This window comes from Sphaerodactylus townsendi, linkage group LG12, assembly GCF_021028975.2.
Source record: "Sphaerodactylus townsendi isolate TG3544 linkage group LG12, MPM_Stown_v2.3, whole genome shotgun sequence".
NCBI classification, from domain to species: domain Eukaryota; kingdom Metazoa; phylum Chordata; class Lepidosauria; order Squamata; family Sphaerodactylidae; genus Sphaerodactylus; species Sphaerodactylus townsendi.
In genome coordinates this window covers 58,294,966-58,314,506 of record NC_059436.1, presented here as the reverse complement: position 1 = coordinate 58,314,506, position 19,541 = coordinate 58,294,966, and the positions used below count along the sequence as shown (strand labels likewise).

At 48.4% G+C, this 19,541-nt stretch overlaps 1 protein-coding gene across 2 annotated transcripts in view; it reads left to right on the top strand.

Annotated features, from left to right (window-relative positions):
- Positions 1 to 16,840, top strand: part of NACC2 (NACC family member 2) — a 53,900-nt gene extending 37,060 nt beyond the window's left edge. For both annotated transcript variants that reach the window (XM_048512275.1, XM_048512277.1), the window contains exon 2: positions 15,379 to 16,840. In XM_048512275.1, the coding sequence (XP_048368232.1) occupies positions 15,417 to 16,331 (915 nt within the window). In that variant the 5' untranslated portion in view covers positions 15,379 to 15,416 and the 3' untranslated portion in view covers positions 16,332 to 16,840. The remainder of the gene's footprint in view (positions 1 to 15,378) is intronic.
- Positions 16,841 to 19,541: the final 2,701 nt, after the last annotated feature.

Genomic DNA, 19,541 nt, shown 5'->3' with positions numbered 1-19,541 from the left:
GGTGACAGATACCACTACAGGCTTAGTGGCAAGGGCACTCACTCGGGTCATTGCACCTGCTGGTGTGACCTGGGCATCGGCGCTCCTCACGCCAGGTCGTTGTCGTTTCCCGCCGGATCGTTTCCCGCCGTTGTCGTTTCCCGCCACCAGACCCGATGGCGGACTACGCCACCGATGACCTGACCGTGGCCTCCAGCCCCCTTGCTTGGCAAGTAACTAACCAAATGCCCCACTACCCAGCCGACTCAAGCACCAACCGACGACCCCACAGAAGCTTCCGGGTGACCTTCAGCGCAGATCCGGACGAGCTAGCCTTCTTTCTAATACAGGCAGGCTCGTACATGGAGGTCCATGGGGCTGGCCACAACCGAGTTTTTGAACTTGGGACCCAGTTGAGAGGGGAAGCGGTGAACTGGTTGGTTGGCCTCGTGGAGGCAAATGCCGCAGAACTCTACAACTTAGAGCAATTCCTCCTAGCTCTACGCCTACGCTTTGAGGACCCACTAACCGAATAAAAGGCCCGAGCCTCGCTCCAATGACTGCGACAAGGAACCTGCTCTGTCAGCGACTTTGCTGTGGAGTTCCATAGACTTGCCAGCCGCCTGCGGGGCTAGCCGGAGATGGTCCTAGTGCAACTCTTCAAAGACGCACTCCACCTGAAGGTTCTCCAATGGAGCCTGATAAACGGAGATCCGGAGACATTGCTAGAATGGATCCAGAGAACGGGAGAAGCCGAACTTAGGATCTGGCAGGTGGAACAATTGGAGCACCGTTGGAACCGTGCCCAGCATCCGCCAAACCGCTCGGCTACCCAACCCATCAACAAGAGAGTTCCCCGGACGACAACCCCCGAAACCAACCGTGCTCATCGCCGCCGTATGGGCCTCTGCCTGCTTTGTGGAGGGGGGCCACTTCGCCGCATCGTGCCCAGAGCGTTGTCCTCAAGCTGCTCCTGGAGGTGCCGATAACCGGAACCACGCACAGAACCCACCGCCAGCACCGAAAACAGCGACGCACCCACGGACCGTCACTGCCCCAGTTGCCTCCGCCCAGGCCACCTCTGAGGTGTACTCAAGTGACTCGGAGGCCTCGGTCTGCTGACTGTGACAATGTTTTTGCTGCCCTGAAACAGGCTTTTCACTTCTGAGCCCATCCTGAGGCACAAGGATCCCTCCAGCCCCTTTGTGGTTCATGTGGATGCCTTGAACAAAGCCATGGGTGCAGCCCTTTTGCAGAAAGGACTGAATGGGAAGCTACACCCCTGTGCTTACCTCTCGTACATTTTCGGGGGCTGAACTGAATTGAACTGTAGGGGACAATGAAACTGGAGTCATTAAGCTGGCTCTTGGTACTTGGTAGCACTGGTTGGAGGGGGCAAAATTTCCCTTCAAGGTCTGGACTGATCACAAGAACCTGGCAGCCTTGAAGATGCTGGGGAAGCTGTCCGCCGAGCAGCTGCGGTGGGTTGATTTTTTGTGTGCTTTGACTTTACGTTGCATTTTTTCCTAGGAAAAACTAATGTGCTCGGTGATGGCCTGTCTCTCATCCCTTTCCTGAGGGCAGCGCCCCAGGCCCCCCTCCACACAGTTTTCTCCCCCACCCAGCTGGACCTGGCGGTCTCCACATATAGTCGGTCCCGCGCCTAGGTTGCCCCACCCCCCAACCCACCTGGGGCAGCTGCGGTTGCCCCACCCCCCAACCCGCCTGGTTTGGAGGAGGCACTGAAGGAAGCAGGGGCACTACCAGTGCCTCCGGAGGAGAGCAGCGACCTCCTGGTGCTGTGGGAGGGAGTCTGGTGGAAGGGGGATAAGCTGTATGCACCACCCTCAGCTCATCTGGTGGTGCTACAGCTGTGCCATGATGCCAAGTCAGAGGATCATTTTTGGTTTGTGATCCTTACATCCAGGGCAAGGCAGTTTTGGTGATGCACACTCCTGGGGGATGTTGAGATCGTTATGTGAAAGGATGCCCAATCTGTGCCCCAGGGGAAGCCCCAGGGGCATCTCCAGCCATTGCCAGCCCCTGGGGAGCCTTGGCGCGTCATCTCCATGGACTTTATCACGGATTTATCTACAAGCCAGGGCAAAACAGTTATCTGGGTGGTAGTGGACCTTTTCTCTAAACAGGCCCACTTCATTCCATATTCATCCCTGCCTTCCGCCAACCGCCTGGCTCAGTTGTTCATGCAGCACATTTACCGGTTGCATTCCACCCCTGACAAGATTATCTCAGATAGGGGCAGCCAGTCTGTGTCAAGGTTCTGGTGCCAGTTCCTGAAACTACTTGGCACAGAACAGGCGTTGTCTTCGGTTTATCACTCGGCAACCTATGGCCAGGTGGAGAGAGCCAATCAGACGTTAGAGCAGTATTTATGTTGCTACATAGATTACCACCAGGATGAGTGGGTTGATTTGCTACCCTTTGCTGAATATTCATATAATAACACAGTGTACAGCAGTACTGGCAAGATGACCTTTGAGGCAGCTTGCCAAGCCATTCCCTTTCCTCTCTGAGGCCATTATGCAGCCGGTAGAGCTCCAGGACTGGGTGCAGTCTATCCAGGATGCTTGGGATCTCATGCAGAAAGCCTTGGTTAAGGTGAAGCAGGATTACAAATTGCAGGCCAACAAGAAGTGTTGCCCCCTTTCTTTGGCTGTGGGGGACTGGGTTTATTTGTCTACCAAGAATTTGAGGGGGGTACAGGCCTATAAAAAGTTGGGGCAAAAATATTTGGGTTCATTCCCTGTAATTCAGGTAATTAACACCATGATTATGAAACTGAAACTGCCTAAAAATCTGAGGGGTGTACACCCTATGTTTCATTGCAGCCTCCTCAAGAAAGCACCACCTACGGACCAGTTGTAGAGAATCAGAAAGGACCAGAATAGAGTAACCATTGAAGGATCTTTATTCTTAAGCTTCCATGATACACAACATGCGGAATGCTGAATCTGGCTTTCACAAAACAAGCAGACTGCTTTTACGAGTCTGTTTCCCTCCCCTCCTTCGAAACCCCAGACAGGTTCCCATGAAAGACTCAAACTAGCTTCACACACAGAAGATAAGAGTAGCAAGGTTAACTGGCCTCGCCGGGCACACGGCCCAGCTCGAGGAATGCTGCCAAGGTCAGGAGAGCTGGGAAGAAAGAAAAGCATCTTTACATTCCGCCTCCCTTAAGATGTCTCCCCCCCACCCCCTCCAGGCTTGTGGGGAAAAGACTTATGAAAAGCAAGAAGTGTAATGGGAGCGCATTGATATCTTCTGGAATACACCCATTGATTATGCCCGGAAGGATAGCCCACCCAAGAAACCCAAATATTGTAAGCGTTATGCGTAAGAAACGGGAGTCCAGAACGAAGCGTCAATTTCATAATGCTTGTTGCCCGTCAATAATCACTGGCGGGGGTGTCTCCGGAGGGTTACGTGCCAGGCATCCGGAATCTGGAGCCCGGCTTTGGAGTAAGCTGGAATGAAAAGACAGGATGAATATTACTTAGGGAGTTAGGAAGTTCCAACGACGAGCAGTCACATCATTGATCACTTTAAATCCTGAAAGGGGCCCTATGAATTTCTTGCCAAGCTTGGAATATTTGTGCACATCCCACTGAGGTTTTTTTTAGGACAAATAGGACCCACTGACCCAACTCTTAGCAACGGGAACTCAGAAGCCATGCTTATTGGCCTGGGTTTTCTGGGACTCCTGGGCTTGCTGGAGAAAGAAGTTGAGATCAACTTCCATCCCTCTGCCAAGGATCGGATCCATTGATCCAAATTCAGGGGGCTGCAACGCCTGAGATGAGAACCTTGAGGCAACGGAGGGAAAGAAACGTCCCCGACACCACTTCAAATGGGGTTTTGGAGGTGCTGCTATGAACAGCATTATTGTAAGCATATTCTGCAAGCGGTAGGCAAGTCACACCAATTATCCTTGATGATAGTTGGTGTAACAAACGGGGTACCTGCTCCAAATGTTCTGTTGGTCCGTTCCGACTGACCGTGCGCTTTACTTGCGTCGGTAGGGGGCGGCGACAGTTTAAGTGGTCCCCAACAACCCCAAAAATGCCTTCCAAAATTTGAAATGAATTGTGGTCTGCTGGTCCTAAATCACCTTATCAGGAGAGGAATGCAAACAGTAGACATGTTGTATGAACAATTTGGCCAGTTTAGGAGCTGAAGGGATAGTGGGACCTGCGGTATAAAATAAACTTGCTTGGAAAAAAAGGTCCACCACCACCCACAATACCGTGTTCCCATGTTCGCCGGGAGATCCGTAATAAAATCCATGGATATGACTTGCCAGGGTCGGGCAGCTGCTGGGATAAGGTGCAACAACCCGTGGGGTTTTCCCGGGGTAGATTTGGCTTCTGCGCAAACTGGGCACCCTTTAATATAGGATTCAACATCCTTGCGCATGGAGCGCCACCAGAACTGACGACGAAGCAGGTGCAAAGTTTTCAAAAAGCCGAAATGTCCCGCTGACTTGGCATTGTGGCCAGCTAGGAGGATTGACTTACGTAAAGACAGCGGGACGTACCAACAATCGCCCCTCCTCCATACACCCCCTTCCAAACGTAAAAGAGGGTCGGATTCCGCCATGGGAGCGTCCTCCCGTCCCGCTATCCATCAGCTGATGAAGGAAAGGGGAAGCTTGGCGTCCGGAATGTCGGAGGAGAGGGGAAGGGGTTGGCTGGTTCGCGAATTGAAATTCGAGTAACTGCCAAGCCAAAGCTGAACAGAGGAAAGTACGGTGCGAGGGATGGTTTGTAGTGAAGAATCCCGTCCCCTTGGGCGAAGCGGGGACGAAGCGTCAGCCAGTTTATTATTTTTTCCCGGAAAAAAATTAGACTGTGAAATTAAACCTGGAGAAAAAAATGCCCACCTTTTAGTAATTGTTTGGCTGACATTTTCAAGGGGGGGTGTGGGGAAAGGGCATGCCAAGTTTTTGTGAGAAGGTAAAACCTGGAAGGGGGCTTTGGATCCCTCCAACCCGAGTGGCGCCAAGTAGTGAGTGCTTCCTTAATGGCAACCCGTTCTTTGTCTCCCACAGGTCAATTAGAGTTCAGGGCCCGAGAATTTCTTGGATAAGTAAGCTACGGCACAAGTTTTGTCATCTTTATTTTTTTTCTGCAAGAGAAGGCTCCTAAAGCTTTGTCCGAGGCATCTAGGTACTGCACGAATGGTATATTAGGATCAGGGTGGTTCAACACGGGCTCAGTGGTGAACGCAGTCTTAAGCAGGTGAAAGCGATTCCTGACAAGCAGAGGACCACTGAAGGGGAGTGCCTGGTTTCGCGACCGAAGAGCTCTTTGCCTTTGATGCGTAATAGATAAGTCAGAAGTGGGGCAAGCTTGGCGGTGGGGAATAAGAATCCACGATAAAAGTTAGCGAACCCTAAAAATGACTGAAGTTCCTTCACGAGATTCGTTGGGGAAGCGGACCAATCTACCACGGCGGCCACTTTTGCCGGGTCCATTTCCAGAGCCACTCAAGTGATATTCTATACCCCAAATAATCTACTGGATGATTGGTGGAAGCAACATTTGGACAACTTTGCATAGAGGGAATGATCGAGGAGCATGCAGCGGCACGGACCAAATGTTAGGTACTCTTCCTGATTTACTGCGAGTATATTAGAACATCGTCTAAATACACCACCACCCCTTTATATAAAAAGTCTTGTAACACTTCGTTTATAAGAGACATGAAAGCTCCGGGAGATCCGGATAAGCCGAAGGGCATTACGAGATATTCATATTGACCAAATTTCGTATGATAAAGCTGTCAAATGTTTCATAGCCTTCGGCGATGCATACTTTCGATAACATGCTTCCCGTGAATCTAACCTTGGTAAAAATACGTCCCTGACCGAGGAAACTGTCCGAGCAAATCATTAATCCAGAGGGCAATAGGTATTTATTAGACATTGAAACTGCATTGAGACCTCTATAATCGATTACTGTCATAGCGTGCCATCCTTTTTCTTAACGAAGAGAACAGTAAGCGTGGGTGTGTTTGGTGGCCCGCCGAATGAATCCACGTTTCAGATTTTTATCCAAAAAGGCCCGTAGCTCTCGTTCCTCTACCGGACTCATTCTATAAATCCTGCCTTTGGGTGGTTACGCCCCCGGCACCAGGAGAATCTTGCAATCAGTGTCTCTATGGGGGCGCAGTTGGTCACACTCTTGTTCTTCAAAGACTTTAGCTTAAGATCCCAATAAACCTGGGGAACTCCAGCCAACTCAGAGTCAGGAGGCACCGCATTTAGGAGGGGTTCAGAGGCGGCAGGATGCTCTGAGGGGTCCTCTGGTGGATTCACCCTCATGCGTAATGATCCCCAGCATGGGGGTTCAGTAAGCCGGACAATGCGCTGCTTCCAAAAAATTGTGAGTTCATGGGATAACAACCAAGGCATCCCCAACACTATAGAAGTGTTGCATCTGAGGTGCCAAAATAAAACTCGCGTCTCTCCCAATGTTCTGCACATCGTAAAAGCACTGGCTGGGTTCTAAAACGAGCGGGTCCCTCAGTCCCTAATGGACTGCCATCCATTTGGGTGAAGGTAATGGGCTTGACCAATGCTATGCGATCCAGACCGAGTTGCTCTGCCACTTGAGGCCGCATTAAGCAATGAGAGCAGCCCGAGTCAATCAAGGCTCTTGCCAAAATACGCATGTTTTTTGTGGGATTGGCAAGAGAAGTCATTAAAGTAATGGGGGCACCACCGTCACTCACCGCATCAGGCTCAGGATCTCCATCCGTCGGGGCTGACGACAGGCTCACCCCCACATCTGGATCAGTCCAATCATCCTCTTCCTCGTTTTCAAGCACCGTTTTTGCAGCACCCTGCTGGGTTTTTGGTCCTGACTTGCGTGAAGTTTTTGCGGTTTGGGTGCGAGGAGCCGGAGTAGGAGTTTTTTGCTTCTTTGGGCAGTTGGCAGCCAGGTGACCTGGACCTCCGCAATATAGACACAGACCCAAGCGGCGTCGGTATCTCCGAGGTTGTCTACCGGCATGGTCGATGCCTTGAACTTCTTAACTTAACCGCTGAGAGCTGGCTGTTTAGCTGGTGGTTTTGCTATGGGTTGTTTTTCGGTTGCTTGGCACGGGTGAGGCGGGTGAATATCAACGTTCCGACTGTAATGCAGTCTGCGATCGTTCGAGGTTCACGATACAACACCGCTTTCTCACCGAATATGGTCGTTAGCAGCTCCAAAGAAGTATTCGCATTTCATGCGCTCTGGCCAATCGGGCAGTTCACTGGCTGCCTCTCGAAATTCCGCGGGCAAATTCAGCAAGGGGCCGAGTTTACCCTGTCTGATGGTTTTGATGGTGTGAATAGCTTTATTTTGCACCAGCATCGGAGTCTTGGAAAGCGAAGCCGGAGGCCCTGAAGCAACTCAGCTACATGGCGGGTTTGATCCGCTCCAGAAGTTCATACAGCTCTGCTTGAACCACTGCGCAGCTTCACCATCTAGGGCGGATCCGATATCTCGTACTTTCTCAACCCGGATCTATACATGTCATCAAATTCCAGCATCTGAGCATCGAGTTGCAGAATAAAATAGGGGTAGTTTCGGCGTCGTCCCCGTCGAAGCGAGGCTGGAATAAGCGGTGAAGAGTAACCTCTGGCTGGAGCCTGCACTGCCCTCTCAAAGCGGGCAGAGGGAAACTTGAATCGCGAGTATGAGTTGCTGGGGAGCTTGCCTCGGGATCTGTGCAGGAGACGCTGGCGGCACTTGCGGAATTCCCCTTGGTGGCGGTTGAGCAGCCGGAATGCGATCCCTAGGGCTGGGAACTGCTGGTACTGTGAATGCTGGCTGGGGGCTGGATAAGTGTGGCCCTGTCAGCTTCGCGTTACACTCTGAGAGCTTGCTCCCGTTCAAGAAGCTCTTGCTCCTGGCGCTTCATGGCAATTCTTCTAAGTTCCAAGGCATCTTCGTTCCCGTTGAATGCGCATCATGCTTTTCGGCCCGGTTGTGCCGCCACAGCTGCCAGCTCTGAGTCTGCTGCTTTTCCGCACTCCCGCTGGTGTTGGAGAGGTCAATCCTGGATTGTTCCATTACTTTATCTTGGACAGTGAGATCTTGTAGATTGCTGCCGACGGTGGCGTCTCTCGCTCGCATATCCATTTCTGCCTGGAACAAAAGCGGCGTTGTTGAGTCGCACTCCTCCTGGAAGGCTTCTCGTTCCTTTTCCAGTTCTTCAGCAGCTCCAACTCCCAATCACGTTGGGTTCTTTTCAGACTTTCCATCTGGAGCCTCCCACTGTTGCTGCCCGTTGGGCAGAAGGGATAGTTCAGGGGCGCTGGCTGGTAGAGCGGTGGCAGCTCAAGGAGTTCTTCTTCTTCCTCAGTCAGTTCTCGGATCTGGCTGTCATCGAGAAGAGTAAGTTGGATCACGGGAGCCCGCGATGCATCAAGTACCTGTCGAAACACTTGCCACGGGCGGTAGAAGCGATGGAATCTTGGCGTCTCTAAATCTCTGGGGAGTCGTGGCTCCCTCGAGGTAGCGCCGGTACTCTGCCAGTGTTAAACTTGGTGGCGGATCCTCCATATAAGCGTTCCAGAAACTTCTCCAAGGATTCTTGAATTTATCTCCGTGAATGGTAAGACAGTCCAATCTCCTCAGGAAGCGTTTTTCATGACTGGTTTTGTAATCCATATGTTGTCGGCGTGGTGACATGCTGGTCCTGAGGGGCCCGATCCCATCGACACCCTCCTCCGCCTGGATCGCCGAACTCCTGGCCAGGACCTCTAGACGGATAGAGCGATACGATGCGTCTAGCCATCCGAACAGCCGCCTCCGTCACCTGTTCTTCGAGGTGCAGGAAGGCCATACTACGGCTGAGCCGAGGCTTGGAGAGGGTTACCAGAGAGATAGTCTCCTCAGGTTCCTCATGTTCAGTAGAAACTGAGAGAGGGGGCACGGAGCCCTCTTTGGGGGTTACCGTTCCCTCCTCGTATTCCTGAAATTTCAACCTCTGCATGTTGGATGACACCAGGGGTTCACAACGTTGATTAAAGTTGTTAGCAATTCAGCATAATGTAGAGAATCAGAAAGGACCAGAATAGAGTAACCATTGAAGGATCTTTATTCTTAAGCTTCCATGATACACAACACGCGGAATGCTGAATCTGGCTTTCACAAAACAAGCAGACTGCTTTTACGAGTCTGTTTCTCTCCCCTCCTTCGAAACTTCAGACAGGTTCCCATGAAAGACTCAAACTAGCTTCACACACAGAAGATAAGAGTAGCAAGGTTAACTGGCCTCGCCGGGCACACGGCCCAGCTCGAGGAATGCTGCCAAGGTCAGGAGAGCTGGGAAGAAAGAAAAGCATCTTTACACCAGTGGCACCCATACATGGATGCCCTGCTGCTGGTGTAGGTGGAGGAAGAATTACATCATGAAGTGAAAGAGATCCTGGACTCCCGACTTTATCACAGACATCTACTGTATCTTCTTGCTTGGACTCATTTTCCAGTCAATCAGAATAAGTGGGTGGAGGCCGATCATGTTCAGGAGCCCTGCCTGGTGTAAGCGTTCCATTGTGCCTATCCGGAGCACCCCCACCTGTGAGAAGGGTTTTTGAGGAGGCGGAATGTCAGAATGGCCTTCATCCGGCAGGCGAGGGAATGCTCGGGGGGGATGGATGCTACATAAGAACATAAGAAAGAGCCTGCTTGATCAGACCAGAATCCATCTAGTCCAGCTCTCTGCTACTTGCAGTGGCCCACCAGGTGCCTTTGGGAGCTCACGTGCAGGATGTGAACGCAATGGCCTTCTGCTGCTGTTGCTCCCAAGCACCTGGTCTGCTAAGGCATTTGCAATTTCAGATCAAGGAGGATCAAGATTGGGAGCCATAAATCAACTTCTCCTCCATCAATCTGTCCAAGCCCCTTTTAAAGCTATCCAGGTTAGTGGCCATCACCACCTCCTGTGGCAGCATATTCCAAACACCAATCACATGTTGCGTGAAGAAGTGTTTCCTTTTATTAGTCCTAATTCTTCCCCCCAGCATTTTTAATGAATGCCCCCTGGTTCTAGTATTGTGAGAAAGAGAGAGAAATGTCTCTCTGTCAACATTTTCTACCCCATGCATAATTTTATAGACTTCAATCATATCCCCCCTCAGCCGCCTCCTCTCCAAACTAAAGAGTCCCAAACGCTGCAGCCTCTCCTCATAGGGAAGGTGCTCCAGTCCCTCAATCATCCTTGTTGCCCTTCTCTGCACTTTTTCTATCTCCTCAATATCCTTTTTGAGATGCGGCGACCAGAACTGGACACAGTACTCCAAGTGCGGTCGCACCACTGCTTTATATAAGGGCATGACAATCTTCACACCCAGGTGTCATAATCTCTTCTGTCTCTGCCAGTTGACCTGGTGGGCTGGTTTAACTCAAATCCTATCTGTGTGAAATGCTTTCTCTGATTGGGCACCAGCTACAAGTTAAAGTTACCTGTGTGCTATTGCCTGTGGATTCCTTTGGGATCCTGCTAGTTTTAACTTTCTTGTTACAGAAGTAATGAGCTTGCTTATAGATGGCTCTCTACAGGTCGATGGCTCAGTCCCCTTCCCTGCTCTTTACCTGCCACTGCTGTCCCTGTCATGGTTTGACTGACAGGCACTCCTCAAAAATAATTGTATTAAAGCAGCCTACATTGGAGAACCAGTGTTCCAGCTTTTTGTTACATGGAGATGACTCAGCTGCCTTATTTTGAGTAAGGCCATGAATTCCTTTTGCCCAGCACAGGCTGTTCCATCTTGTACAAATGCCCTCCCCCCCTCTCTCTCACACACCCACCCACCCACACCCTTGTCTCCCCTTCCTCTCACTCTTGTGTCTTCATGACAGCCCTGTAAAGTAGGTTAGACTGAGAGAGAGGACTTCACCCAAGGCTACTCAGTGAGCATCTGCGGCTGAGTGGAGGGATTGCACCCCCGGACTCCCCTGTCCTTGCCTGATTTTATATCCTGTGCTTATGCAGTTGTTATGCAGGTTCCAGGAGACTTTGTGCCATACTTTTTTAGCATGATCCTTCCACCTTTTGGGGAGTCTGGGTTTCGGGGTGATGTGTGCAATTGCAGAGGAAGGCTGTCCAGTGTGGATTGGAAAAGTGCTAGTGATGCATCTGGCAGGAGAAGTCATTTAATTCCATTTAGTTTCTTTCCTCTTGCCCTTTTCATTTTATGGTATATAATAGGATAGGACTAGAATCACACCTTGTGACCCACTGCAAAGTGATACAGAATTCAGAGGCCCTTAGAGGAGACTGGTGAAGACCAGAGTCCTGCTCTACCCTTTGCTTTGGCAGGGAGCATGAGGCATTTTCTGGCAGTGAAGGTCCAGTGCTCTCCTGGGCTGCATGGGAAACTGGCTCTCTCATCCACCCCAGTCCATGGCAGTACCATTGGTAGTTCGTATGTGCAGTGATGAAGAATACGAGAAGGAACACAAATGGTGGCAAAAGAGAAGCAAGTTAGCTGTAAGGGAGGCAAAAGAAAGGATTGTGAGGAACACATGGCTGCGAACATCAAGACCAGCAACAAACAGTTCTTCAAGTACATCAAAAGTAGGAAGCCAGCTAGGGAAGCGGTAGGCCCATCAGATGATGAAGGAACAAAAGGTGTGCTAAAGGATGACAGGGAGATTGCAGAGAAGCTGAATGAATTCTTTGTATCTATCTTCACCCAAGAGGAGGTAAGGAAAATTTCTGCACCTTACCCAAGTTTCTAAGGAGGCGAATCTGAGGAACTAGCAAAGATAGTGGTAGACAAGGAAGAAGTTCTGGCAGCCATTGATAAACTAAATGCTACCAAATCCCCTGGCCCAGATTGCATTCACTCAAGAGTTCTTAAAGAGCTCAAGCATGAAATTGCTGATCTTCTCACTTTAATATGCAACTTATCCCTGAAATCAGCCTCCATCCCTGAAGACTGGAAGATGGCCAATGTCACACCAATCTTTAAGAAAGGATCTTGGGGGGAGGGGGGGACCCAGGAAATTACAGGCCAGTCAGTTTGACATCTGTTCCTGGTAAAACATGTCAAAAAGCAAGACCTACTGAGGAAGAGTCAGCATGGCTTTTGCAGAGGCAAGTCCTGTCTTACAAACTTACTAGAGTTCTTTGAGGGTGTAAACAGGCATGTGGATAAGGGGGAACCAGTGGACATTGTCTACTTGGATTTCCAGAAGGCTTTTGACAAAGTTCCTCACCAGAGACTGTTGAGAAAACTCAGCAATGAAGGAATAAGAGGGGAAGTCCTCCTATGGATTAAAAACTGGTTGAGAAACAGGAAGCAAAGGGTGGGTGTAAATGGGAAGTTCTCACATGGAGAGATGTAGGGAGTGGTGTCCCCCAAGGATCCGTTTTGGGACCAGTGCTCTTTAACCTATTCATAAATGACCTGGAAGTAGGGGTGGCCAAGTTTGCAGATGATATCAAATTATGTAGGGTGGTGAGAACCTCAAAGGATTGCGAAGAGCTCCAAGCAGACCTTGATAAATTAGGTGAGTGGGCTAAGAAATGGCAAATGCAGTTCAATGTAGCAAAATGTAAAGTGATGCATATAGGGGCTGTGGTGAAAAGGGCTTGCTTTTGGCTGGCATGCCCTTTTTCGCGCTCTGCACACTCCCAGGAGTTGCTAACTTTTCCTGGGGAAGGCTAGCTTTCTCTCTGAGTATTCTGCTGCCACCACCTGATCATTTGAGGACTGCCCACTGGGAAAGATCAGGATTTCTTCTTACAACTGTGCACACTCTAAAGAATATGATGATCCCATCACAGGATATGATGATCTCACAATAGAGACTTGGTGCCCATGAATTGGTTTAGGGATCTCCCTTCTTTTGTATTTATATGTGTGTGTGTGTTTGTGCTCTAGACTCATAGTTGTTGTCCACCACATGTATGGTTCGCATGTTTAAGGATACATATGTTTTAAATATTTTCATTAAAATGGAGTTTTTAATCCTGTATTTGCTAGACAGGGGTATTGTTTGCTATTGTTTGCTGAAGATCAGGATTTCCCAGCTTCCTTTCCAACTGTGAGGCCTCTGCCTCAGTTTCCCCTTGGTTCCCCTCTCCTGGGTTCCACAGGGTAGATTGGAGGTCCTAGAGCAGGGGTAGGGAACCTGCGGCTCTCCAGATGTTCAGGAACTACAATTCCCATCAGCCCCTACCAGCATGGCCAATTGGCAATGCTGGCAGAGGCTGATGGGGAATTGTAGTTCCTGAACATCTGAATTATGAATTCCTAGGCTGAAAGGATTCAGGCATTCCCTACCCCTGTGCTAGAAGAAAAAGCTGCTCAGCCTTCAGCTTTACCTCCTGTTTAAATAAGCGTCTGGTCCAAGACAGCCCGGGGTATACAGTGAGGTACAAGAGGAACTGTCCTCCACATCTAAAAGGTTTTTTAAAAAGTATTTATTAAAAGTGAAATAGTCACAAGCATCTTTTAGCACTGCACCAGATGAAGCAAGGGTTTACAAAACAAATGAGATAAAACGCAAATCCCCTTCCCCTATCACTAATACATATCCTGGCTAGTAGATGGTGGAAAGCAGGGTAGGTCTTTAAAGCTTAAAATGTTGCAGTTTGCAAAGAGCTCACATATACCTGGCTGAACACATGGTCCAGAAAATGGCTGCTGCCTTCCACCGCTCAGGCATGAGGTCTGTGCTCCAGCAGAAGAAAAGAGAAAAGAGAGCCTCGCCCCTGCACTCCAGCAATTTATCAGATCCCAGACCCCACCCTCCCTTGACCAGGTCAGGCTGGGTCAAGATATCATTTCCCCCTAGGCCAAGTAGCATGTCCTGATGTTTCTCTGGGATTTCTAAGTCCTCCAGATCTCTGGTACCTGGTTGGAGAAGCAGAGGAGGCAAAAGAAAAAAAAGGGGGGGGGGGGAGGAGCCATTTCTCCACAGGGGCAAAAAATCCAAACTTCACATACACACTACAAGGGTCAGTGCCATCAGTCACAGACCAGGAAAGGGATTTGGGCGTCTTAGTTGATAGTTCCATGGGAATGTCAACTCAATGCATGGCAGCTGTGAAAAAGGCAAACTCTATGCTGGGGATAATTAGGAAAGGAGTTGATAAAATTGCAAAGATTGTCATGCCCTTATATAAAGCAGTGGTGCGACCGCACTTGGAGTACTGTGTCCTGGTCGCCGCATCTCAAAAAGGATATCGAAGAGATAGAAAAAGTGCAGAGAAGGGCAACAAGGATGATTGAAGGATTGAAGCACCATCCTTATGAGGAGAGGCTGCAGCATTTGGGACTCTTTAGTTTGGAGAGGAGACGTTTGAGGGGGGATATGATTGAAGTCTATAAAATAATGCATGGGATAGAAAATGTTGACAGAGAGAAATTTTTCTCTCTTTCTCACAATACTAGAACCAGGGGGCATCCATTGAAAATGCTGGGGGGAAGAATTAGGACTAATAAGAAACATTTCTTCATGCAACGCGTGATTGGTGTTTAGAATATGCTGCCACAAGAGGTGGTGATGGCCACTAACCTGGATAGCTTTAAAAAGGGCTTGGACAGATTGATGGAGGAGAAGTCTATCTATGGCTACCAATCTTGATCTTCCTTGATCTGAGATTGTAAATGCCTTAGTACACCAGGTGCTTGGCTGCAGCAGCAGCAGCAGCAGAAGGCCCTTGCTTTCACATCCTGCATGAGAGCTCCCAAAGGCACCTGGTGGGCCACTGCAAGTAGCAGAGAGCTGGACTAGATGGATTCTGGTCTGATCAAGCAGGCTCTTTCTTATGTTCTTATGTTCTAAGGCTTACATTTACTTGAAAGTTGCTGATGTTTTCACTTACTCCTCCCATCTATCTGTCATAGGCACTTGTTTCAAGACATTATTTTGAGTCTCCTCTCGGTTGCCGATTTCCAGAACTGTGTTTTAAGGGCTAAGTAATTGAGGACTGTCAAATAGGTTTGTGTTGATTAATAATGGCCTTTTTCCCTTTAAGGAGGCTGGAACTCAAAGGACTAACTTGACATAGTTGTTGGAAGCATGTTCCCACTTTATTGGAATGATGACTTTCCTCGACTGTCACAATTGCAACAGGAAATGCGGGAATGTACGCCTTCCACCCCTCTGGCAGCCTTTGTGCGCCCATGTGCCAGTTTTGCTCATTTATTTGGTATGATTGTAACAAGTGTGCAAAGATCAGATGGAATTTTCTGAAGCCCTGTTGCTATCAGTTCTGCTTTCTATATGGGTGTTTTTCAGAAAACAGTTCTAAAAAAAGCAAGATGCAGTTTTTCTTGGGTAGTTTTTTTTGGGGGGGGTAGGGGGGTTGCTCTGTTCCTTTTTCTGTCCACTTTTTTGATCATGTCTCATTATTTCTTTCTCCCCACAGATGTGCCCTCTTTTGGATTTGTAAGGATTAGCTGAGCCATGTCACAGATGTTGCACATAGAAATTCCCAATTTTGGGAACACCGTTTTGGGCACCCTAAATGAGCAGCGGTTGCTGGGACTCTACTGTGATGTCTCCATTGTTGTGAAGGGACAAGCTTTCAAGGCCCACCGGGCGGTCCTGGCTGCCAGCAGCCTCTACTTCAGAGATTTGTTCAGTGGGAACAGCAAAAGTGCATTTGAGCTCCCAGGGTCAGTGCCCCCAACTTGCTTCCAGCAAATCCTTTCCTTTTGCTACACTGGGAAGCTGACTATGGCTGCCAGTGAGCAGCTTGTTGTGATGTACACAGCTGGCTTCCTCCAGATCCAGCACATTGTGGAGAAAGGAACAGACTTGATGTTCAAAGTGAGCTCTCCTCACTGTGATTCCCAAACCACCATGATAGAAGATCCTAGCTCAGAACCACAAAGTCCTAGCAATCCATTGCAGGTCACTCCTGTGCCCTATGTCATGTCCCCTTCCATGCCCATCCCATTACTTACCCGGGTCAAACATGAAAATCTGGAGCTGCAGCCCACAGTAACGCCAGGCCTAGCTGCCAAAAGGTCCCTGGAGGCTGGGTTGCGGGAGACACTTGGTGGGGGCTCTTCCGGCACCACTTCCCTGAAGTTATCTCGTGTTTCCTACTATGGAGTGCCCAACCTCACCACTCTTCTCCCAAACATAGCACCAGTGCAGTACTCTCAAGGGGAGAGAACCAGCCCTGGGGGCTGCAGCCTCCCAACCACTGACAGCCCTACGTCCTATCACAATGAAGATGAAGAAGAAGAGGATGAAGCTTATGACACCATGGTGGAAGAACAGTATGGACAGATGTTCATCAAATCCACAGGTGGCTATGCAGGTGAGGAACCTGCAAGTGTGTTATTTCCATCTGAGTGTCTTTTCCTCTAAGATAGCCCTCCTCTTTTAGTCTTTAGAAAAGCAACTAGTTTTGATGTCAAGCATTTAAACAGAATTATTGACATTAAGCATATGTTGCTTTTTAATTATTTTTATATATTATTTATTATTTTTTTAGAAATCAATTTATGAAATGCCAGAGAGTTAAAGCTCATCAGACCTCGGAGCTTAGCAAAATTGGTACTTGGGCAGGAGAGACCCCCAAGGAGGACTCTGCAGTAGTTTTAGTTCATTATTGTTGAGCTTTTTAACTGTGGAATTGAAAGTTTTTTAATTGTTATGGAAGACTTGTTGGTAATGTTGGAAACCGCCCTGAGCTTTTATAGGGATAAGTCAAATCTGCAGACGACTGCAGTGGCAAACCACCTCCGTTTCTCACTTACTGGGGTTGCTACAAGTTGGTGTGACTTGATGACCCATAACACGTCTGTACAAAATACTAGTAGAAAATATACTAATATCCGTTTGCAATTATTAATTAAAAACACCAGTATAATGATTTTGGTGTGTGTGTGTGTGTGTGTGAGTTCAAAACTGAGAGCTGAGTTGTAGAGAGAAAGGGGGTGAGGGGGATGAGAGAGCAATATGACTGGTTAATTCTCGACTGCATGTGGGAGGGCTGTGCTGGACTGTCAGGAAGTGTCAGCGAGTCAGAGTGAAAAGCTCTTGAGAGTGTCAAAACTCTAGTCAGAGAGAGCTGAAGCTGTGAGCATGGCAGAATGTGTTAGGACTTCTGAGTGGAAGGACCCAGTGTTGAGAGAATTACTCAGTGGGGTCAGAGGGTATGCAGAGAAAGTCAGAGCCTCAATAAACTTTTAGACCAAATGAAGCCAGAGAGTCTGAGAGACCTATGAGAGAGAAGCTGTCAGAAAGTGTCAGAGTGAATTGATGTTGAGTGAAGTCCTCAAAGTATTTGTTGCCTCAGTTTGATTTGATTTTATCGATATTTTGCTTGAAACCTTGAAGTTAACTATCAGATGTAAATAAAGAAACATTGGAATCCCACCCTACTTTCCTTAGGACACTTTGCCTTATAAGCTCATACACATTACCAGAAGGGCAGGAGTGGCGTAGGAGGTTAAGAGCTCGTGTATCTAATCTGGAGGAACCGGGTTTGATTCCCAGCTCTGCCGCCTGAGCTGTGGAGGCTTATCTGGGGAATTCAGATTAGCCTGTACACTCCCGCACAAGATGCCAGCTGCCAAGTGACCTTTAGGGCTAGTCACAGCTTCTCGGAGCTCTCTCAGCCCCACCCACCTCACAGGGTGTTTGTTGTGAGGGGGGAAGGGCAAGGAGATTGTAAGCCCCTTTGAGTCTCCTGCAGGAGAGAAGGGGGGGATATAAATCCAAACTCTTCTTCTTCTTCTTCTTCTTCTTCTTCTTCTTCTTCTTCTTCTTCTTCTTCTTCTTCTTCTTCTTCTTCTTCTTCTTCTTCTTCTTCTTCTTCTTCTATGTGTGTTGGAATATATATTCCAGATGGGAGCTAACATGTGGGGAAGAATTAAGGGAACAAATATTACTTATTATTTATTATAGATTTATTATAAAGGGGGAAAAAGAGTGGCCCGCAGGTGGAAAGGTCATCACAACTAATAATTCCACTTAATTATATGTAATATATAGAATGCCAGAACAACCAGTAGTTCAGTTACCATTAATGCTTATAGTAAGAAAATCATTGTTCTTATCTTGGATATCTGGTCCAAATAAACGTATGACACAAGCTAATCCCTGACTTCATCTGTCCGTTATATTTTTATAACTGTTGAGCTTTCTGATTTCAATATAAGGTGTTGAATTGAAAAAGAAAATGTGTACAGTACAGATTATTTCCATGGGGAGATTTAGAAAGTGCCCCCTAATTTCCCTCCCATTCCTGCTATGGACCTGGTAGAAAGAGAAGCTGCGTCAGTGTTAGTTGTGTAGTGCAGTGGTTCTCAACCTTCCTAATGCCGCAACCCTTTAATACAGTTCCTCATGTTGTGGTGACCCCCAACCCTATCCATTTTACAGATGGAGAACACTGATGCAGAAAGTCTTAGACGACCCCTGTGAAAGGGTTGTTCGACCCCCAAAGGGGTCGCGACCCACAGGTTGAGAACCGCTGGTGTAGTGGGTAACAGAGAACCCTCTTGCCATTCCCATCAACCAAAAGCCCCACCATTTTTTTCCACCCCTGGCCCTGAGGGCTGCACTGCAGGGAGGCTCGCAGCTTTGCTATTCCTCTGGTGGTGGCTGCTTCAAGGTGCCAACCAACAGCCAAACACAAGTCTACTCTCCTGAATCATGGGGCAAGTGCCACATTGGGAAAACAATGCTCCCAAACCACTGAATGAATATCTCTGATCTAGATGATAAATGTATCAATTCATCATTCTTTTTCTACCATTTCCCCGAAAATAAGCCCTAGCATGATTTTTGGTATTGTTGGAGGATGCTTGAAATATAAGCCCTACTCCAAAAACAAGCCCCTGTTAACAGATTCCCTGGCACAGCCCCCACCTGGCCAGGCCAGGCACGAGTGCCTCAGACGCCCAGGCTACACGCAGGCCTGCTGGCTCTGAGCAATGAAAAAGGTTGTCTTTTCGTAGGCATGGTCCTGCCTTTGGGCTCTCTTTTGTTATGGTGAGCATTTTTTAAATTATGATTTTTAACTGTAATGTAGGTTTAAAGTGTTGCTGCCTCCCTGAGCCCTTTTGGGATGGACAGGATATAAAAATAAAAATGAATTGAATTTTTTTAACAGCATACCCCTGAGCCTTTGCTAAATATGCAAATTATTAATTATTAAGAGAAAGGAGAGTGCCTTCATGTTTTTTTCAACATGTGTTAGGACTGGCAAGGCAGAGTAGTTGGGGATATTGGTTTCTTTGAAACTGACCCATTTGCAAAGGTTTTGACCTAAGTGTGGAAGGGATTGTGGGGACCTTCTGTTATGCAAACCATTTGTAGTTTTACAAGTGTGAATATCTTCAGGTTGCATTGTCATTTTTATCAGGATACCAGAAGGCTTGGTTCACCTGGTGTGAAAGGGCGGGGGGCGGGGACACAGAGGGAGAAGAGCAAGGAAGAAGGAACAGAGAAAGACTTCCATCCAGACCTTTCAGGAAGCCCCTCCATGAGAGCAGCCAGGAAGGAACGGAGCCTTGTGTCCTGTGTGGGTGGCACTGCCAATCTGGACAGCTCTGTATCCTGGAGATC